Source organism: Bos taurus, chromosome 7, assembly GCF_002263795.3.
Source record: "Bos taurus isolate L1 Dominette 01449 registration number 42190680 breed Hereford chromosome 7, ARS-UCD2.0, whole genome shotgun sequence".
Classification (NCBI taxonomy): Eukaryota; Metazoa; Chordata; class Mammalia; order Artiodactyla; family Bovidae; genus Bos; species Bos taurus.
The window spans coordinates 60,692,384-60,715,263 of record NC_037334.1 but is presented as its reverse complement, the minus strand read 5'-3'; the positions used below and the strand labels follow the sequence as shown (position 1 = coordinate 60,715,263).

At 46.8% G+C, this 22,880-nt stretch overlaps 1 protein-coding gene and 1 long non-coding RNA gene across 17 annotated transcripts in view; one reads left to right on the top strand and one right to left on the bottom strand.

Annotated features, from left to right (window-relative positions):
* Positions 1-22,880, top strand: part of LOC101903540 (uncharacterized) — a 119,158-nt gene that overhangs the window by 28,338 nt on the left and 67,940 nt on the right. The gene's annotated exons all lie outside the window — the stretch shown is intronic.
* Positions 1-22,880, bottom strand: part of AFAP1L1 (actin filament associated protein 1 like 1) — a 76,337-nt gene that overhangs the window by 25,807 nt on the left and 27,650 nt on the right. Inside the window, exons 2-9 of one of the 3 annotated variants that reach the window (XM_024994081.2) lie at positions 15,333-15,461; positions 14,167-14,250; positions 13,300-13,397; positions 12,262-12,370; positions 7,959-8,057; positions 7,065-7,276; positions 3,557-3,766; positions 1,559-1,651 (exon numbers count right to left, since the gene is read on the bottom strand). In XM_024994081.2, the coding sequence (XP_024849849.1) occupies positions 1,559-1,651; positions 3,557-3,766; positions 7,065-7,276; positions 7,959-8,057; positions 12,262-12,370; positions 13,300-13,397; positions 14,167-14,250; positions 15,333-15,461 (1,034 nt within the window). The remainder of the gene's footprint in view (positions 1-1,558; positions 1,652-3,556; positions 3,767-7,064; positions 7,277-7,958; positions 8,058-12,261; positions 12,371-13,299; positions 13,398-14,166; positions 14,251-15,332; positions 15,462-22,880) is intronic. The other 2 variants (NM_001100334.2, XM_059888067.1) reach the window with 2 other exon arrangements.

Genomic DNA, 22,880 nt, shown 5'->3' with positions numbered 1-22,880 from the left:
GGACTCGGTGATCAGTAAATGTGAATGGTGATGAGAGAGGAATCCATTACAATTCTAGCTTGGATGAGAGAATGGCAAAGATACCACACACACACACACACCCCACCCCCACCCAGCCCATGGTAACAACTTCATGGTCTGCCAGCAGTATTTTTACTTATTATGCCAACTTTGGATCAGTCATTCATTCATTCCTATTAAGGAGTGGTGTAGAATAGTCAAGATGGGCCTTGGAAGAAATGATGTCTCTCCTTAGCTGTGGGGATATGGGAAAATCCTTTCATCTCTCCAAGCCTTCTCACTTGAATTACCCTCCTGTCAGTGGGCTGCTGTGAGGCACTAGGGAACTGGCACAAGTGAAATTGTGAGGCCAATTGTTAGAAATTGTCATTTCTAACATCTGTGTGATATGTGACTGTCCCACTTTAAGAAGCTAAACTGTGCCAGCCAGACTCAGGACAAGACTACAATGATACCTATCCACTTAAAAAGGTGAACTTACAGAGCTCTGAGGCCCCTAAACCTTTTCTGGGGATACCCCAGACCAGGCTCAGGGATGCTTTGCTATAAGCATAGTACTAGAAGGCAGGGGAAATGAGAGAGTCTGTGCACTCTCTCAAGTTTCCAAAGGTTGGAAAAATGGCAACTGTCAGAAATGGGACAGAACTGTCAAGTATAAAGAATCACCTCTGTAAATTGTGAAACAGAAGTTGTGGCTCCTGTTTGTTCTGTGATGATGTACAGATGTTAAGGTTTTCATCAAGATAGACAGCAAATATAAAGAAACACTGTGTGCACTTTGGAATTGGCTTGATGATGATGACAGCTCAATCACAGGAGTCTGTGGAGAGAGAGCCACCAGTAACACGTGCTCACTCCCACTCTTCTCCAGAAACGCCACCTGAACATTTTAGCTACCCTCCTGCTGTACACTCAGCCACCGGTCGGCTGGCTGGGTGTGATCAGCTAGCTCTGTTCTTATTATGTGTGACTTTGGGCAAATATCTTTTTGCCATGGCTTCCTTTTCTGAAAATGCAGTTCATCAAAGAATTATAGAAATTAAATTCGGTACACACACACAAAGCATTTAGAACAGTGCTGGCCACAGTCACATTTTCTATAATGCTAGCCTTTATTATGTCGTGCGAGACCCTTATGTGGGGGTCTTAACCTCCCTTAGGATTTGGGGCTGAGTCCCATGATCACCCACAGCACCTAGTGAAACATAGGCTTTTTAGCATGTATTTGCCGGTGGCCTGATAGAATGAAACGACTGCTTCATTTATGTCCCAGTGGACACTCCTTGTCTGACTGACTGATTCCAATTTGGTGTTCATGGCTTGGTTCAAACGTGACCTCTTCCTGTCCTGGCAGGGTAGGCACTCCCTCCTCTGGCTTGTGCTGCACCTTGGACATGGGCATTCATGAATTCAGTAGACGTTTATTAAGTGCCTGGTCAATGTCTGGCTTCACCAGCAGCCTGCGCGTCCCTTGGGACAGAGCCTGTGCTGAGCTCCCACTGTCTGTCTCAGAGGGACCCTGTGAAGACAGAGGTACCTTGTCCAGGTCCGCCTTGCACAGGAGGACTGGGGATCTGGGCACGTCTGCCCCCTCAGTGCCCCCGACGGGTTTGCTGACCTCTCGGATGACCTGTGGAGAGGACACACACTGTGAGCAGGTGGCAGAGGTGCTGTGGAGACAGCAGCAAGAACGAGGCCCAGCAGAGCGGTTGGGATCACTGGGTGGGACACAGGTTGACATGGCCTCCTGCCCCATGTGTAGGGCACATCAGGATCTGAACAGGCTTTCTCCTGTGTCTGTCCCTTGAATTGAAAACGTAAGGAGCTGGGAGCCTAGAGGCTTGGCTTCTAGACCTGGCGCCATTACTAATTAGTTGCATGGCCTTGGCAAAGCCATGTCCCTGCTCTGGGATTTCATTTCCCCATCTGTAACACGGGGATGCTATGGGTCCTCTGCTACCTCCTTGGGGGTATGAGGACCAGTGAGATGATGGGTGTGAAGGGCCATGTGTATGCCCCGCACAGGCATGAGGAACTCACTTCTGTGACATGTTGGAACTTTACAACAACCTGCAGAATAGCCAGGATTATTCTCTTCATTTCAAAGATGTGGAAACGGAGACCCCAAGGCACTCCCCTGCGGCCATGCAGCACAAGTGTCCTGATCATGAAATAGTAACAGACCGCTGCTGCTCATCTGTCAGGTGGCTTTGCCTGGATTATCCCCTTGTATATCCCCACAGCAGCCTTGTGGGGTGGGGTACTTTGGTCCCCAAATTACAAATGAGGATGATGAGGCTCTGCCCTACTGTTTGCGCTAATTGGGGTACCAAGACAGGCCTCTTTAACTCCAAGTCTAGGACTTTTTCTTACCCAACCACAGTCCCTTAGGACAGAGCACTCCCCTCACCCCCACCCCAGCAGGCAGGTTGTCTCTCTTCCTTCCCCTCCTGAGACAAAGGCAGTAATGAGAATCAGTAAACATCCCAGTGGGAGAGCTGGTTATCACAGGAAGGAAGAGAGGATGGGGAGGGAGGGAATGGGGGCTTTGGTTTCTTTGTTCGGAAGATCAGAGGTGGAGAGGTCTGCCGTAAGGGCCTGGGGGTGAGGGCTTCACCGTCACCGTCACAGTAGTTGCTGACAGTTACTGAGGACTTGCTGCCTGGCAGGCTCTATGTCAGGTACTCTCTAGAATGCTTACAAGAGCCATTTTATAGAGGCAGAATCTGAGGCACAGGGAAGTGAAGTCCTTTGCAGAAGACCACATAGTCAGTAAATGCTGCTTAGGTCTGGGACTTGAACTTAAGGTCTGTATAGCACCGAAGTCTTCCCTCGTCAACACTATGCCATCCTGTCACCTTTGGGCTAGATTTCCTTAGATTTTCCCTGGAATTGGATTCACTTCCAATTCTGGTCCGAACCACTGGTGGTTGACCTTGGGTGAGTCACAGAAGCTCTTGTGCCTCAGCTTCCTCATCTATAAAATGGGGACAATATTAGTCCCACAGTGAATAGTAAATGAAGTCATGTGTATAAAGCTCTTACCACAATGCATGGCACAAAGTAAGTGCTCAGTGCATGGTAACTCTAATTGTTGTGTAAGATGCAGGAACTGGGTCATAGGTGGATCTTATAAGTATGCACATTTCATCTAAGATAAAGAATTTCTCCTTTATTAAAAAAAAAAAAGGATTAGCCTGTCTAATGATAAAATCAGTGTCTTCTATAGGAGGTCTTAAGCTCTCTATTCCTGGAGATGTACATTGCAGGTAGGATAAACGCACAGTAGGCATGTTAGGGGATTCACATAGCTAGAAGGAACATAGGTCTCTAGGCTGAGGTCTGTCTCCTGGAGATATCCGAGGCCCATTTCCACATAAAGCCCTAGCCATGTGAAAGGTACTGATCCTCTGAGCCAGGCCTGTTCTTCCAGTGACAGGGGCCCACCCCACTGAGGGCTGGGCCTGGGGAAGAGAGGAAGGAAGGGAGGGAGGGAGGGTGGAAGGGTGGGTGAAGGGCACAGGCCCTCCCGTACCTTCAGCCACTCCTCGGCCTGCTCCCGGCTCTGCAGGGCCAGCACCAGGACTTCAGTAGCCCCCTGGGCGAAGCGCAGCTCGTGCCTCTTGTGCCGGCTGTCCTTGGGCACATAGATGACACTGCAGACATCCAGCGCTAGCCTCAGGTGCGGCTGCCGGTCCTTGGAGCTTTTGTAACACTGGACAGGAAGAGAAGGGGTGAGGGCCTCCTGGAGTGGGGAGTGGAGGGAGGAGACTGAAACTCAGCCTACCCCAAAGAGACCTCCCCGCCCATCCCGACTGTGGGCCCTGCATGGAGACAGGGCCTGTGACTGTTCACCACAGAGATGAAAAGCCTGGGAGGGGCATCTTTGGGAAAGCTCCGGATCTCAAGGGCTGCTGAGCGGTCTCAAGGGTCACAACTACTTATTTAGGAAGAGGCAGGTTTTAGCACAATACCAGGAAGACCATTCTAGTCTAAAGAACCAGAGAAGAAACAGGCTGTCTTGGGAGGAAGCCAGCTCTCTGCTATTAATGGGCTACAAGGCGAGAATGTGGGAGAGAGTTATAGCAGAGATGGAGGGCTGGGCTTGGGAAGTCCATAGTTGATGAATAATGATTCTCACTTCCCAGTTCTTACTATGAGGCTCACATTACCTTGATACCAGAACCTGACAATGACATTAAAAAAAGGAAAGTCATAGGCTAATGTCTCTTGTAACATAGTTGTAAAAACTATAAACAAAATATTAGCATATAATATCCAGACATATAAAAACCATATTGCATAGAGATCAAACTTATTCTAAGAGTGCAAGAGTGGGTTATCGTTCAAAAACTAACCATGTAATTTATTGTAGGACCAGAAAAAAGGAGAAAAACCACATGTTTCAATAGAAGCAGAAAAAATATTTGATAAAATTCTGTATTCATTTGTAACATAAACTCTTAGAAAACTCTTAGAGGAAAACTTGCTTAATGTGATAATAAGGAATACCTACGAAAAAACCCCACAAGCAAACATTAGCCTTAATGGTACATTATTGAACTTTTTTTGAGATCTGGATTGAATACCTACCAAAAAACCCCACAAGCAAACATCAGCCTTAATGGTGAATTATTGAACTTTCCTTTGAGATCTGGATTGAGACAAATATGCCTACTCTCACCACTTCTATTTATATCACACTAGAGGTCCTTTGTTGTTCTTGTTTAGTCACTAAGTTGTGTCCAACTCTTTGTGACCCCATGGACTATAGCCCGCCAGGTCCTCTGTCCATGGGAGTCTCCAAGCAAGAATACTGGAGTGGGTTGCCGCTTCCTTCTTCAGGGGATCTTCCTGACCCAGGGTTTGAATGTGCATCTCCTGCATTGGCAGGTGGATTCTTTACCACTGAGCCACCAGAGAATCTCCACTGGAGGTCATAGCCATTGCAGTAAGTCAAGAAAAAGAAGGCATAATGTGTGGAAAGAAGTATGTCATGATTCTTGGCCTGATTCTGACCTGGGATGAACTTTTCATTGCTCCAAGGTGAGAAGAGGTCATGTTTCAATGCATACATGTTTAGTAAGATGCCAGGCTTCAGCAATACGTGAACCGTGAACTTCCAGATGTTCAAGCTGGTTTTAGAAAAGGCAGAGGAACCAGAGATCAAATTTCCAACATCCGCTGGATCATGGAAAAAGCAAGAGAGTTCCAGAAAAGCATCTATTTCTGCTTTATTGACTATGCCAAAGCCTTTGACTGTGTGGATCACAATAAACTGTGGAAAATTCTTCAAGAGATGGGAATACCAGACCACCTGACCTGCCTCTTGAGAAATCTGTATGCAGGTCAGGAAGCAACAGTGAGAACTGGACATGGAACAACAGACTGGTTCCAAATAGGAAAAGGAGTACATCAAGGCTGTATATTGTCACCCGGCTTATTTAACTTCTATGCAGAGTACGTCATGAGAAACACTGGGCTGGAAGAAGCACAAGCTGGAAATGAAGATTGCCGGGAGAAACATCAATAACCTCAGATATGCAGATGACACCACCCTTATGGCAGAAAGTGAAGAGGAACTCAAAAGCCTCTTGATGAAAGTGAAAGTGGAGAGTGAAAAAGTTGGCTTAAAGCTCAACATTCAAAAAAAAAAAAAAGCTCAACATTCAGAAAAGTAAGATCATGGCATCTGGTCCCATCACTTTATGGGAAATAGATGGGGAAACAGTGGAAACAGTGTCAGACTTTATTTTTTTGGGCTCCAAAATCACTGCAGATGGTGATTGCAACCATGAAATTAAAAGACGCTTACTCCTTGGAAGGAAAGTTATGACCAACCTAGATAGCATGTTAAAAAGCAGAGACATTACTTTGCCAACAAAGGTCCATCTAATCAAGGCTATGGTTTTTCCAGTGGTCATGTATGGATGTGAGAGTTGGACTGTGAAGAAGGCTGAGCACCGAAGAATTAATGCTTTTGAACTGTGGTGTTGGAGAAGACTCTTGAGAGTCCCTTGGACAGCAAGGAGATCTAACCAGTCCATTCTGGAGGAGATCAGCCCTGGGATTTCTTTGGAAGGAATGATGCTAAAGCTGAAACTCCAATACTTTGATCACCTCATGTGAAGAGTTGACTCATTGGAAAAGACTCTGATGCTGGGAGGGATTGGGGGCAGGAGGATAAGGGGATGACAGAGGATGAGATGGCTGGATGGCATCACCGACTTGATGGACGTGAGTTTGAGTGAACTTCGGGAGTTGGTGGTGGACAGGGAGGCCTGGCGTGCTGCAATTCATGGGGTCGCAAAGAGTTGGACACGACTGAGCGACTGAACTGAACTGAACAGGTAAAGAGGTGTCATTTTTCCCCAGAAATTATGTCCATCCTTATACTTACTTTACTTACTTTGGAATTAAAAGTGTATTTCTTTTATGAAATGATAATGATGAGACATGATAAATTTAAAAAAATGTTTCAAGTTATATGATAACAAGTATTACATGGGCTCAGTTTCAGAAAAGACAGATGTATGGAAATGAGGGTGGAAGTTTATGCATCAAAACTTAATAGTGGTTAGCTCTTGGTCAATGGGATTTTAAAAAAAAAAATCATTTTTCATTTTTTTTTCTAGGTTTATAAGTAAATACATTTACTTAGTGAAAAACGATAAACATTGTTGTTTTTTTTTTTTTTTTTTACTCTCCGGCCGGTCCGGCGGCGGCGGCGGCGGCGGAGGAGGAGGTAGCGGCGGGCACGATCGCTTCCCCTAAACATTGTTTTAAAGTGATAAAAAAAAATCACGTTTTGGAAAAACAAAACTTGGTAAAGTCGATCAGTTCTTCACGTTTTGTATTGTTTGTTTTTTTTTAATTCTGCCTGGGTAGGAGAGCTCTGTTCTCAGAAGAACTGTCCTTTGAGCCTCTGTGCACAAAGCAAACCCAGAGGAACAGAGGCAGGCACGCCTGCACGCACACACACATATGCGCACACACACGCAAGTCCACGTGAGGCCAAGAGGCTGTCGTCTGTGGCCACTCACCAGGAGCTGGTCCTCCTTGATGACAGTCAACTGCTTGGCCCACTGCCCGAAGCGCTTTTTCCGCAGCAGGAAGGCACATATCCTGCAGTCCCTCACCAGGTGCATGGAGGCCTCCTCTGAGGGCCACTGGTGTGTGGGCTGTGGCCCTTTCCCTTCCTCCTCCTCCTCATCGTACGACTCGTAGGAGCTGCTCATGGCGTCAGAGTCATTGTCTGCAGGAGCCACAGGAAAGGACCTGTCCCTGTGCTGTCACCCGGTGTGGGGGGAGGTGGGCCTTCTTACTCTTTTGCAGATATCCCTGCTCTGGGGCCCAAGGGGTGGGTGTGAGGTGTGATCCTGGTAATGACCTAGCTCCCACACGGGCCCTGTTTCTTTCAGATTTACCACTTGCTTTGTGATCTCAGTGACTTTACCTCTCGAGGTTCAGTTTCCTCATCAATGAAATGGTCATAATAAATTATAATACCTACCTCACTAGGCTATTTTGAGCAGCAACAAATGCAAAACGTTTAGCTGAGTGTTTGGCACTCACTGAGGGCTCAGTAAACATCAGCTATTGTCTTTACCCATCATCTTTGCATCTGTTGTCTCAGGTCATTTTCATGGCCCTCAGCAAGTCCCTGTTTGATACAGAGGAATCTGGAGGCTCAGGGAGAGTAAATCACTTGCTTAAGGTCAGTCACCAAGAATCAGGGCAAGGGCTTCGTCGGGGGCTCCTAACTCCACTCAGCAGTCTTCCCACTGAACCCCAGGATCACTGAGAATAAGGGCTTTGAGGCCTCTGTGGTGACCCCAGGGAGTTGAGGGGGGCAGTGGGTATGGGCACGCCAAGGTCAGGTCAAGGTTTGCTCTCCCTGAGGACACACCTGGACTGAACGTCCACCCAGTACTTACAAGAATTCTTCAGCTCCCCGTTCATCCTGGTGGCGGGGTAGCTGCTGTCTGCATCCTCATAGTAGCCGTCCATAAGCGAGTGGGCTGGGCTGCAGCCATCTGTGGGGTTGGTAGAAAGAGCAGTACTTGGAGAAATGCAGGCAGACTCCAGGTGCCAGGGCTGGCAAAGATCTTGGACACGGTGTCCTCCTCGGGAAGAGGGAGTGGAGCTTCTAGTCATTGCCTGGCCAGAGTGTGGGGCCTCCTCTCCGTATCTCATCTGCCTTAGACCACACCTGCCCCCTATGCTCCTGTCACCCAGAATGGCCCTACCAGGCCCTGTCACACTTCCAGGCCTGTGTTCATGCTCTTCCCTGTGCCCTCTTAGCAACAGCTAGAAAATTCCTACTCAGCCTCCAATACCCAGCTCAAAGATCTTTCCTCTGACCTTCCCAGGCACAGCGTGGTCAGCCTCTCTCCTCTGACCCCAGAACACTGGTATGTGTGGGTGTGTGTCGTGGTCACAGTTCCAGTCACTGGACTACAGGGAGTGGTGTGTCAGCACCTGGGCCCAGACCCCCTTTCTGCTTTGCCCTTGTCTCTTCTTCCACCTCAGCCCCTCTGCTCACTTCTTAATGCATCCACTCCCTCCTCTCCTTCTAAACCTGCAGAGGAGGAAGTGGACTAGAGGAAATAACAATAACACATACAATAGTGAATATATACAATACATACAATAGATGCTAATGCTGAATTTTGGTGCTTTTCCCATTCATGGGAGTCAGTATAATATAGGAATGGAGGTATCCTAAATTGTATTTTTATCACAACTACCAAGGGTCTTTTAATTTATTTTTCTTTTCCATTATTATTATAAGATACTGAATATAGTTCCCTGTGCTGTACATAGGATCTTGCTGGTTATTTGTTTTGTATTTCCTAGCTTGATCTATTAAATCCCAAACTCCTAATTTATCCCCTTCTTTCCTCGTTGGTAACCACAGGTTTATTTTCTATGTCTGAGTCTGTATCTGTTTTGTAAATAAGTTCATTTGTATCATACTTTAGATTCCACATATAAGTAATATCTTCAGGTATTTGTCTTTCTCTGATTTACTTCACTTAGTATGAAAATCTCTAGGTCTGTGCATGCTGCTGCAAGTGGCATTATTTCATTCTTTTTTCCTATGGCCTAGTAATATTCCATTGTGTGTGTGTGTGTATGTATGTGTATATATAATATCTTTACCCATTCATCTGTTGATGTACATTTAGGTTGCTTCCATGTCTTGGCTGTTGTAAATAACACTGCTATGAACATCAGGGTTACATGTATCTTTTCTCTTTTCAAAAAATTTATTAATTTGTGTTTGGCTGTGCTGGGTTTTTGTTGTTGCCCTAAGGCTTTCTCTTGTTGCAGTGGGCAGGCTTCTCGTTGCTGTGGCATCTCTTGTTGCAGGGCACAGGTTCTAGGGCATATGGGCTCTGTAGCTGTGGCACACAGGCTTAGTTGCCCTGTGGCGTGTGGCATCTTCCAGGATCAGGGATCGAATCTATGTCCTCTTCATTGGCAGGTGGATTCTTAACCACTAGACCACCAGGGAAGCCCTATGTATCTTTTCGAATTAGAGTTTTCTCCAGGTGTATGCCCAGGAGTGGGGTTGCTAGATCATAACTCTTATTTTTAGTTTTTTGAGGAACCTCCATATTTTTCCCTTAATGGCTGCACCAACTTACATTCATTTGGGGTCTTTTAAAAAATGCAGATCCCTATAGCTGACTCATGTTGATATATGGCAGAAATCAACATAATGCTATAAAACAATTATCCTCCAATTAAAAATAAATAAAAAGGAAGAAAAAATTTAGATCCCTGAACTATATCTCCACAGATTCTGAGTCACTGGTGTGGGCTGAACTGAGGAATCTGCACTATGGAAAAACCTATTTAACTGGATAGTTTTAAACATATGTAAAAATAGAAAATGTATGGAATTCCAAGGAATCAGATTTTTTTTTTAACATTTAAGATTATTTTAATACGGATGGTCTCTGGAGCATACTTTGAAGCTCAGTGGGTTAATGGCATGTGCTTTGGGGTTAATGAGATCTGAGTTCAAATCTATCTCCATTATTTACTGAGTGACCTTGGAAAGAAAACAGTTTCTCTGCATTTCAGATTCTTTACCTATAAAATTGACATGAACAATTCCTACCCTGGATTAGTGATATAATGCATATGAACTCTCAGTATAAAGTCTGGCACATAAAACGTCTTAGACAAATGCTAGACATCATTATAACTATCTTGATTTCTGTAGTGCAGGGAGGGAGGTATCAGACCCACTTCACAAATGAAGAAACTGAGGCCACACACTTTTCTAGTGATAGAACCTGGATCAGAACTGAAGTTGCTAGCTCAGGGGACAGGTGCCCACCCCCTCCTCCAGGAAGCCTGCCTTCTTTCAGACCAACTTGCTCTCACACCACGCTGTTCATCAGAGCACTGCTCTGGGCTCTCAGCCCTACTGTTTTTCTGAGGATGGCAGCACTCAAATTCCCAGTGACTGGGATGCCCAGTTATATCTCTCAAGTGAGGCTCACAGCCTGCTTTTCCCAGCAGACATCCTGAGGTCTCAGATGCTAGAGACATCCCTGTGGGGTGGAATGGGGTACTCAGGCCAGGAGTGAGGGTGGGAAAGGAGGAGGCGCAGGTGGGAGAGGGAGGGAGCACCGAAAGCCCTCAGACACCTGGCAGGCTGGTGAGAGGGGAAGGATACTTCCTGTCGGGCGTGGCGCCCTCTTCCTGGACAAGGTCCTTGGCCTTTCCTGAGGCACTCCCTTCCCTCCCACCCCAGGATCCCCACTGCTCGAGGAGGCAGCTTCTCTGCCCCATCTGAGCTCTCTGGGGAGGGGAAAGAGCCTCACCCAGCTGAGGGCTTGTCCTGGGATTAAGGGTCTAGCAGCACTTCATCCCCTCCTTCTCTGTCCTCAAGTGGATAAAATAAAGTCAGCTGCTTCACATAAACAGCTGCTGGCAGTGACATAGGTCCCAAGTCTGAAGAGGGCCATGGATCACCTGGTCCAAGTCCACCATTTCACTAGTTTTGTTTAAACTAGTTTATTAATCATAAGAATAATATATCATAATAGCCCGAAGATGGAAACAACTCAAACGTCCATCAACTGACAGATGGATAAACGAAATATGGTATATTCATACAATAGAGTATTATTTGTCCATAAAAAGGAAGTACTGATACATGCAGTGACATGAATGAAGCTCAAAAGCACTATGCTGAGTGAAATAACGCAGACATAAAAGGTCACATATTGTATGATTCTGTTTAAATGGAATATTCAGATGAGGCAAATTATAGAGACAAAGCAGATTGGTTGAGAGGGGAATAGGAAGTGACTGCTTACTGGGTATGGGCTTTCCTTCTGGACTGACGAAGATGTTTGGGAACTTGATAGTGGTGATGGCTACGCAACACTGTGAATGCACTAAACGCCAGTGATTGGACACTTGAAAACAGTTGGAGTGGTCAGTTCTATGTCATGTGTATTTTACTACAACATGATGAAAAGCACAATCACTACAAAAGAGTGTGAATGGGAAAATATGTTCCCTTTCACCCAGATTTCTGCTCATTCATTTCCTATAGGAAAATACTGTCAAGAGTTTCTTGCATATCCTAGAAAAACTGTTAAATGCATGTGTGAGTACCCTATTTAAAAGCAAATGGGATCATGTTATATGCAGTATTCTGATTTTTTTTTTCCAGTATGTATCCTGGGATTCATTTCTGATCAGCACAGATAGACCCGTCTCATGTAGTTTTTGATGGTTGAAGAATATTCCTCTGTGCTGCCAAATGATAGGATAGATATCTTATGCAGGCTCAACTACACATGGTGCATCACCCAAAACCGTAATAGAGTTTCTTGTATGTGATGTTAAGTCCCTATACCCAGGCCGCAGCACTCGTGACCTTCCACCCTAATACCTTGATATGTGTGCATCTAGCCCCTCTTTCTTATTTCAAGGGTAGAGGAACAGAAGCCCAGAGAGGGGAAGAGGCTTGTTCAAGGTCACATAGAACTGGGTCTGGAACCCCAGCCCCTGAGCCCCAGGCCATGCCTACTGGCCCACCCACCCAGGCTGTCACTGGAGAGGTCAGGGTCTCCCACGCTCCTCCCCAGTAGGTGGGTATGGCGGAATGGTGCCAGGCTTGGCGCTTTAGCCCCAGCAGGACACACAGGAGCTTCAGGACAGGAGCCTTCTCCCCCTCACCCCCAACCCTCAGGGACCAGAACTTACTGTGGGAGCTGATGTACTCAGGGGACTTGCCAGGTCCCAGGGGAAGGGCCTCCTCATAGTAGTCCTCAGGCGGAGGCCTGTTGGGGAGTGGTGGAGGCAGGTCAGCTGTCTGAAAGAGGACAGAGGAAGTGTGTGAAAACCAGAAGACCAGGAGAGCATGGGGAGCAGGGTGACAGGGAGGGGCCTGGGGGTGAGGGGGACAGGAGCTCCTAGAAGGCAGGATGCAGTCTCTGAATATGAAAGGACATGCTGCTGCTGCTGCGGCTGCTAAGTCGCTTCAGTTGTGTGCAACCCCATAGACAGCAGCCCACCAGGGTTCCCCGTCCCTGGGATTCTCCAGGCAAGAACACTTGAGTGGGTTGGCATTTCCTTCTCCAATGCATGAAAGTGACAAGTGAAAGTGAAGTCGCTCAGTTGTGTCCGACTCTTAGCGACCCCATGGACTGCAGCCCACCAGGCTCCTCCGTCCATGGGATTTTCCAGGCAGGAGTGCTGGAAGGACATGATGAGTGGTCAACAACTGGTGCCATTTATGGTGGTGATGATAGTGAATTATGCAGTCAACAGATAATGTTTGATGTGATTTGGGCCCCCTGCTCTAATTTCATGGCCCCAAAGGCTGGGAACTTCATTTTTGGTCTGTGATCCAGACCTTCATTTTTGTAGGTGAAAACTCAGGCTCAGAGATGGGAAGTGATCTGCCACACAGCAGAAGGGAGGAAGGCAAAGGCCATCCATCTTGTGATCCAGAGCTTTCCGCATCACTCCTCCTGTGCTCCTGAAATCAGAAGTTGGGGTGGGCAAGTCCTTTGGGCCTGAAGGGACAGGTCAGTTTACCACATTATCCCTGCTCGGCACTGGCACAGTGAGCTCATCATCATGAATCATTGAAATGTTCTCACAGTGCTGTTTATGCCCTTAACCATCACACTGAAGAGAGAGTAGATCTCTCATGGTCAAGAGGATCCCCAGCATTAGAGTTTAGAGTTTCTCTACCTCCTCCAGAGGAAAAGAGGGCCAGAGAGTGTAATAACTCACGTGTCTCAGAGATGGACTCTTGGCTGGCTCAGGACTGGCTGCTTTGCAGGACTCCGCCTCATCCTCTGGCATATCTTGAAGGCCGCTCAGGTCACAGTCTATGGGGAGTCGGGCCATTAGGACAGAGTAGGTGGAGGATGAGCACGGCAGGGTGAGAAGAGGACTAGATTTGGGGTCAGGAAGCCCAAGTACCCCCTCCATTAGTAATCCGGGGCGAGTGACTTCATCCCTCTTATCCATAAAGTGGTTACAATAATCCCAGTGTTTCAGGGAATCAAATGGGATAATGCAGTTTGGTACAGTGCTTTGGAAGTTTTCAAGGGTTATTTAATGAAGGCACGGTGTTTTCCCAAAGTCTGTCAGTCCGTGAATCCTCTCATCTGACCCACAGCTTTCTCCCTGTGTTGTATAGTGCTGTTCTCCCTTGGGATAGATCAGGGATTGCACACACCCGGCACGCGGCCTGGCTTGGCTGCTCCCATATGCTAGGTGCCTCTGCTAGTCCCTCACAGCTCCATTTTCTGCTGAGCTGCCAGACCGCTCAGCTCAGAGACCAGGCAGCTACTAAGATGGATGTTAGCAGCAGACGAGACAAGGCCCTGTTGCCAGCATTCTTCGGCCTGTGTGTACATCCCTACCCTTCCTCAAATCTAGGGGATGATTTCCTGTAACTATGGATTTTGACTAGACTTCAGACCTGGCAGGGCCCAGAGAGGCAAAGGGACTTTTCTGAGGTAACTCAATTTTGTAATGTTAGAGCCAGACCCAGATGCAGGGGACCCTTCTAGAGACTGAGATGGTGGACATGCATGATGCGCATGAGCTGGAAGGACAGATTCCAGCTGAGGTCAGCAGAGAGTAGCTTACCAAATTCTTCGAAGAGGGACTCCACGAAGCTGGGCCCAGAGTGGAGGTCCGCTGTGTTCACATACAGGTAGGAGACTTCTTTGGCTGTGAGGAAGGAGGAGAGCAGGCCAGCAGTGAGGGGCATGGGGGCCAGGACTGCTGCTGCTGCTGAGGATGGCTAGTCCCCCCCGCCCACTCAGACTTCTGTCCTGCACAGGACACAGCACTCAGGTAGCAAAGCATGTGCTTATCCTAAATCATCTCCAAAGCTTTCAAACTTTGTTTCCTTTTTTCCATTGTTATTGAGGATCTCCTTCTCTGAGTGAAAGGATGCCCAGAGCCCAATATAAAGGACAAAGTAGAGGCGCTGCTCTGGGGACAGCTGGGGGCCAGTCGGCAAACTGCTGCCCCTTTCATTCTCCAGCAGTCCTGTGAGAGTGGCTGAGGACATTGTCCGTGGGAAGTGAGGCTCAGTTTCAACCAATGGTGACCCCCCCCGATGTCACTCAGACCCCTCCAACCCTGCGGGACAGGACACAGCCCCTTTAGAGTTTACTGAGCTCTTGATTTACACATACCATCTTGTGCGCTCACTTGAGGTTGGGGAAAGGCTGGAGCAGAGGAGAAAGCTTTGCTGCTGAGAACACAGTGAGGCAGAGAGTCTGTGGGGAGTTAGAGGGAGGGCCCGAGTGGAGATGGAGGGGCAGGCATACTACCCATAAAGCCAAGAGGGAGTGTGTGAGCGTGCATCTGAGTGCAGGACAGTGTGATGTGTATGTGATACGTCTGTCAGAGTGTGCATGAGTGTTGTGCATATATGCTATGTGTATGTGATAAGTGAGTGTGTTGCGTGTGATAGAACATGTGGGGTATGTTATGTGTGATGTGTGTTTGTTACTGTGTGAGGTCTATGTGAGAGCATGTTGTGTGTGTGAGTGTGTGGTAGTGGTGTGTACATGAGTGTGTATGGCATGTGTGTTGTGTGAGTTTGTAGAGGGCCAGGGGTGGAGGAGGACCAGGAGCACAGCCAGGGCTGTGGTGGACGAAGCTTGGAGTGCATGGGGACGCTGGTTAGACCATGAAGAGAGCTGAATGGCCATGCTGTGAGGTTTCCTTCCTCCTGCCAGCAGGCCCTGGGGAGTTACTGAGGGTTCTTGAGAAGCTCTGGGCAGCATGCTGACGGCTACCTGGGAGGGGCTGCAGGCTCTGCAGGATGGAGGCCACGGCCATCTTCTTCTCCAGAGTGGTGTCACTGAGGTACTCGTGGTCCAGGAGGCTGAGCAGCCCTGTGAGCTCAGGGAGGAGCTGCTCCAGCACTGAGGAGGAAGCCCGTGGAGCACAGTCACGGCTGTGTCCAGGGTGTGGGCCCCACCCCCACCCTGCGGGACCCGGGGAAGCAGGAGCCAGAGGACAGGGCCCAGGGCAACACGGAGACCTCAGAGGCCCTCACACAGCTGTCCCAGCGCTGGCCACCAGCCTCCCTTGGGAGAGCCCTGCTCAGTTAACTGTGACGTTTTTCCGGCCTCCCTGCTCCCCGCTTCTCCTCCTCAGACCTCATCTGGGCTTGGCCTGAGGACTGAGCCTCTCAGTTAGTTTGAGCAGAGGCATCGAGCCCTCTGTTTGTCCCAGCCTGCCCTCTGCTCTGCAGGCCCAGGGTCCTTCCTCCCTGAGCTCAAGGGTCAGCGCAGGTCCCAGGCAGGAGCTCTGGCCGTCCAGGACACAAGGCAGGAAGGAAGCCTTCCTGTCCCATCAGTCTATACACTTCAATCTCTGGAACCTTCTGTTTCCGGTGACTTGACAGGAGCCAAACTAAACATTAACCCTTCCCACCCCTGGCCAAAAACTCTTGTTGCTGTTCTTTTCTCTATGCTACACCAGTGTTTCTCAGACTTGAGTGTATACAAGGAATTACCAGGGGATTTTGTCAAAATGCAGATTCTGACTTGGGAGGTCTGGTGTGGGGCCTGAGATTCTGCATTGCTGACGAGCTCCCAGCTAAAACTGACGCTGCTGGTCTGAGACCACACAGAGTTGCAAAGCCTAGAGCACAGAGTCCTTTAAAAAGACTGAAGCATACCAAGACCATGATGTCATCAATGTCTCTCTGTCCCAAAGCAGTATCTTGGGACTTGGTTTGCCTTAGAGCCAAAGACTGACTTCTCTATAGAAGTAGTATTGTCCCTCTTTGCAGCTTGCCAATCACTTGTGCCTAATAATATGAGCTCACGTGTATTGAACAGTTATTTCCAGCTGTGCTAATCCCTTTCATACATATTGTCTTATTTAAATCTCAGGCCGTGTATTTTATTATCTCCATCACGTGGAGGATGCAGCTAAGGCTCAGAGAGGTTAAACAGCTTCTCCAGGGCCATACAGCCAGCAGAACCTCAACAGAATTTCCTCACTTTGTACTTTATACTATAGCACTTACATTGCTTTGCAGTATTTTATAGGGCCCTACCAAGTTGAGATTGGTCTGATGGTCAAGCCCATTTTTTGGTTGAAGAAACTAAGGTTCAGAGAAGGTAAGTAACTTGCTTAAAGTTACATGGACAAGTAGAAGAGTCAAGATTTAAGCCCTGGTCTCTTGACTCCCAAATCCACGTGCTTCTCCCCACTAGGACCTCCTGAGAAAGAGGTGAGACTGACTTGCAGCTACAGGTCGGGTTGTGTAAGAGGGGCTGTAACATGGAGCATGACAGAATCAGTCCTGGAGCCAGATTTCCTGGGTTCATGTTCAGGCTCTGTTATTCATCAGCCATGGGACCTTTGGCAAGTTGCTTAACCTGTATGACTCAATTTCCCCCTCTGTAAAGGGGAAATAACAGCACTTGCCTCACAGTATCATGTATGGAAAGTGCCTGGCCCATACATAGTAAATCCCACCCCAAGTCAGCTATGAATACTGTCACTGTAGTATCTGCCGTGCTGATCTGTGCTGTGAGGTCTGCATGTCTGTCTCAGGAAGAGGGGAGGCTGTGGGCTCTGGGAGGTGTGAACTGTCAGTCTTAGCTTCCTTAGCATCTAGTTCACCTGCTCAGACTGGGTGCTTTATATGTGTTAGATGAGAGAGGGAATGGAGAGACGACCACATGAGGACTTTTTAAAAAACAGAAATTTTATGTACAGAGAGTAGCACTCATTGGAAAAATATGATGATGTAATCTTTCTGTGCCATTCCAAAATCACCCCAAATTTGTTGGAAATGAGCTTGAGGCTGTTACTGACAGCCCCTACCTCGTTGGCTCTCTCTAGCGCTGGGCTCTGAGTAGGGGCTTTCCATGCCATGTTTTATCTCATCCCTGCAGCACGCCTGTGAGTAGGTCCTCCAGGATACCTATTTTCTAGGAGCTGACTCTCAAGCTGAGGGGGACCTGTGAGATGGTAGCACAGCTCAAAAGAGGAGGAGCCAGGCTGATCCCAGGTTTGCATGATTCTTGGAGCTGCTGTGTGGTACACCTCCAGGCATCACTCCAGAGCTCAAGTGAAAGGAGCTGGCACCCTCTGAGGTGCCACTGGGCAAGGGTTCTGGAAGGGAAAGGCTCTCTCTTTGAAGCAAAAAATTGTTTAAAGTCATTTTAGCCAGGTTTTAGCTTCCCTGGTGCTCAGATGGTAAAGCATCTGCCTGCAATGCAGGATCCCCCGGGTTTGATCCCTGGGTCACGAAGATCCCCTGAAGAAGTAAATGGCACCCTACTCCAGTGTTCTTGCCTGGAAAATCCTATGGTCGGAGGAGCCTGATAGGTTACAGTCCATGGGGTCACGAAAAGTTGGACACGACTGTAGATGGGGAAACAGTGGAAATAGTGGCTGACTTTATTTTTGGGGGCTCCAAAATCACTACAGATGGTGATTGCAGCCATGAAATTAAAAGACGCTTACTCCTTGGAAGTAAAGTTATGACCAACCTAGACAGTATATTTAAAAGCAGAGACATTACTTTGCCAACAAAGGTCAGTCTAGTCAAGGCTATGGTTTTTCCAGTGGTCATGTATGGATGTGAGAGTTGGACTGTGAAGAAAGCTGAGCGCCGAAGAATTAATGCTTTTGACCTGTGTTGTTGGAGAAGGCCCTTGAGAGTCCCTTGGACAGCAAGGAGATCCAACCAGTCCATCCTAAAGGAGATCAGTCCTGAGTGTTCATTGGAAGGACTGATGCTGAAGATGAAACTCCAATACTTTGGGCCTCCTGATGCGACGAGCTGACTCATTTGAAAAGACCCTGATGCTGGGAAAGATTGAAGGCAGAAGGAAAAGGGGATGACAGAGGAAGAGATGGTTGGATGGCATCACCAACTCAATGGACATGAGTTTGGGTAAACTCCGGGAGTTGGTGATGGACAGGGAGGCCTAGCGTGCTGCAGTCCATGGTGTCGCAAAGAGTCAGACATGACTGAGCAACTGAACTGAAGAGACTTCACTTTTTTTTTTGGCCAAGTTGTATCTGTTTTGGAGGAAATCTTTTCAAATGGAAACACAAACCTCTTTGGCACCAACAGATACACCAAAAGTCAGTAACTCAATTCCAAAATATTTCCTTATTTACTCTAATTTTGTGCCAGTCTGGCCACTTGGGGAAATTAGAAAATGAATAAGATACTGTTCTGGGGTATCACTCTCTCTCTCTCCCACTGTATTTCTCCTCCATTCCTGTCATACACACAGACAGACACACACACATATTAGAAATTAATTTGTTACCAGGAAGGCTGTGGATGTGCTATAAGGAAGGCACCACAGGGTAACCATAGGAACTTTCCTGTGGCCTGCAGCTGTGGTTCATGTTTGAAAATCTCTGACGCTGCTCTGCTATCATGCAGGGGTGTCAAGGTTACAGGGTGCAGTGGCTGTTTATCTCTCTACCAGTGGTTGTGAAATTTTCTGGCCTCAATATTACTGTACAATTTTAACAATTATTGAAGACCCCCAAAGGGCTTTTGGTGTGAGTTGTATCTACCAGTATTGGCTTTGCATGCATGCGTGCTCTGTTGTCTCTGACTCTTTGCTACACTATGGAATTTTCCAGTCAAGAGTACTAGAGTGGGTTGCCATTTCCTCCTCCAGGGAATCTTCCTGACCCAGGGATTGAAGCCAGATCTCCTGCATTGAAGGTGGATTCTTTACCACTGAGCTACTGGGGAAACCAGTATGAGTTTAACATCACTTAAAATTGAGAATCAGATCTCAATTAGTATTAGATCTAATAGAGTGCCTGAAGAACTATGGACGGAGGTTTGTGACACTGTACAGGAGGCAGTGATCAAGACCATCCCCAAGAAAAGAAATGCAAAAAGGCAAAATGGATGTCTGAGGAGGTCTTACAAATAGCTGAGGAAAGAAGAGAAGTGAAATGCAAAGCAGAAAAGGAAAGATATAGCTATTTGAATGCAGAGTTCCAAAGAATAACACAGAGAGATAAAAAAGCCTTCCAGTGCTCAATGCAAAGAAATAGAGGAAAACAATAGAATGGGAAAGACTAGAGATCTCTTCAAGAAAATTAGTGATACCAAGAGAACATTTCATGAAAAATGGGCACAATAAAGGATTGCAATGGTATGGACCTAACAGCAGCAGAAGATATTAAGAGGTGGCAAGAATACACAGAACTATACAAAAAAGGTCTTCATGGTCTAGATAACCACGATGGTGTGATCACCCACCTTGAGCCAGACATCCTGGAATGCAAAGTGAACATCATTACGAACAAAGCTAGTGGAGGTGATGGAATTCCAGTTGAGCTATTTCAAATCCTAAAAGATGATGCTGAGAAAGTGCTGTACTCAACATGCCAGCAAATTTGGAAAACTCAGCAGTGGCCACAGAACTGGAAGAGGTCAGTTTTCATTCCAATCCCAAAGAAAGGCAATGCCAAAGAATGTTCAAACTACTGCACAATTGGACTAATCTCACATGCCAGCAAAGTAATGCTCAAAATTCTCCAATTCTATTGAATTCACAATTCAATAGAATGTGAACCGTGAACTTCAGATGTTCAAGCTGGATTTAGAAAAGGCAGAGGAACCAGAGATCAAATTCCCAACATCCACTGGATCATCGAAAAAGCAAGAGTGTTCCAAAAAAACATCTACCTCTGCTAAAGCCTTTGAATGTGTGGATTACAACAAACTATGGAAAATTCTTAAAGAGATGGGACAATACCAGACCACCTTACCTGCCTCCTGAGAAATCTGTATGCAGGCCAAGAAGCAACAGTTAGAACTAGACATAGTTCTAACAGACTGGTTCCAAATTGGGAAAGGAGTACATCATGGCTGTATACTGTCATCCTGCTTATTTAAGTTATATGCAGAGTACATCATGCGAAATGCCAAGCTGGGTGAAGCACAAGCTGGAATCAAGATTGCCAGGAGAAATATCAATAACTTCAGATATGCAGATGACACCACCCTTATGGCAGAAAGCAAAGAAGAACTAAAGAGCCTCTTGATGAAAGTGAAAGAGGAGAGTGAAAAAGTAGGCTTAAAACTCAATATTCAGAAAACTAAGATCATGGCATCCGGTCCCATCACTTCATGGCAAATAGATGGGGAAACAATGGAAACAGTGAGAGACTTTATTTTCTTGGGCTCCAAAATCACTGCAGATGGTGACTGCAGCCATGAAATTAAAAGATGCTTGCTCCTTGGAAGAAAAATCTATGACCAACCAAGACAGCATATTAAAAAGCAGAGACATTACTTTGCCAACAAAGGTCCATCTAGTCAAAGCTATCATTTTTCCAGTAGTCATGTATGGATGTGAGAGTTGGACTATAAAGCTGAGTGTTGAAGAATTGATGCTTTTGACCTGTGTTGTTGGAGAAGACTCTTGAGAGTCCCTTGGACAGCAAGGAGATTCAACCAATCCATCCTAAAGGAAATCAGTCCTGAATGTTCATTGGAAGGACTGATGCTGAAGCTGAAACTCTAATACTGTGGCCACCTGATGTGAAGGACAGACTCATTTGAAAAGACCCTGATGCTGGGAAAGACTGAAGGTGGGAGAAGAAGGGGACAACAGAGGATGAGATGATTGGATGGTATCACTGACTTGATGGACATGAGTTTGAACAAGCTTCAGGAGTTGGTGATGGACAAGGAAGCCTAATGTGCTGCAGTCCGTGGGGTCACAAAGAGTCGGACACTATTGAGCAACTGAACTGAAAACTGAGAAAAGCTTGAATTGAAAACATTGAAAAAATTGAAAAAAATACATAGTCACACATCCCATTAACCTTGAAAGCTACCACACTGTCACACATCATATAGCCTTTGGAAAACTCTGCTGTGTACCCGTAAGAGAATGAGAATGAAGAGGGCATGTAAGGTCTCAATACTATGTAAAAGTAGGTGTGACCTTAGGGGTACCCCTGGAAAGCATCTTGGGGACCCCCAAGCATTCCTGTCCCCAGCCACATCTTTCTGAGAATTGCTGTCCTTCAATAAATGATCTCAGATTGCTAAGCCTTTGTATTCCTTAAATCAGTCTGTCTGTTTCTCCCTCCTTCCTCCTCTTCCTGTCTCCCTCTCTTTTGTCTGTGAGGTTTTATCTCACAAATTTCCTCTTGTTGCTATCAGCAAGTGCCTCTTGTGGCAGCATTCTGGTTTCTAAAAGCTCTCCTGCTTCTAAAGTGAGGACAGGTAGTTTCTGAGTGAGATTCGTGCATTTAAAAACACGAGTTTAAGTACCCAAGCATTATAACACCTTTTTTTGCTTTTGTTTTTCCTGGTACTCGATAGGATTTCTAACATGGGCCCTTGACTTCTAAGTGTTTTTCGTTTAACTGATCTGTGATCACAAAAATCCAAATAGAGCAAAGGAGGGAGCTGAGTAAATCTGGGAGTAGCACATGGGGAGTGAGGAGCTGCTTCATCCTGGTGGCATTGGTTTCTGGAGGCTGTTACGAAGTGGTGGGCAGCAGATGGTGGAGGGAGCGTGAGCCCTGGGAGAAAGCTCAGCCTGTAGCTTTAGTGGGCAAGAACCATTCACTGAGCTGAGTAGTTACCATTATGCTGGGCAGTTAACACACATCATCTCATTTAATCCTTGCAAACTACACAGGTGTCTGTGTTCTATGAGGGAGGAAGCAGAGGCTTAGAGAATTGAGGTCACCCAGCCAGTAAGTTGTAAGGTCAGGCTCTCTGACTTCAAAGCTTCCATTTCCCTGTGACTCTTGAGTCCTCTATCAGAGAACTTGGGCTCAGAGAAAGGGAGGCCAGGTTGGGGCAGGGAGGAGGCGGATGGCCCCTCAAAGCCTGCTTGCTGAGCTGGGTCACTGGGGGTCTTTATCTGGAAGTCCTCTCACTGGATGAGTGGGAGACCCTTATTGTGGGGCTGAGATCCTGCTCAGTGGGTCTTTCTCCACTGAGCCCACTGAACTTTAGAGCCCTAACTATGTCGATCTCAGAGGAAAAAAACAAGTGATTCAAGCTTATACCTGACTTACCAGCAGAATGTCATCCCAGGGAGAAGCTTCTACATAGTGGTTACAAGAAAGCTTTTGGCCAGTAATAGAGTTTTGCCAAGAAAATGCACTGATCATAACAAACACCTCTTCCAACAACACAAGAGAACACTGTACATATGGACATCACCAGATGGTCAACACCAAAATCAGACTGATTATATTCTTTGCAGCCAAAGATGGAGAAGCTCTATAGTCAGCAAAAACAAGACCAGGAGCTGACTGTGGCTCAGATCGTGAACTCCTTATTGCCAAATTCACACTCAAATTGA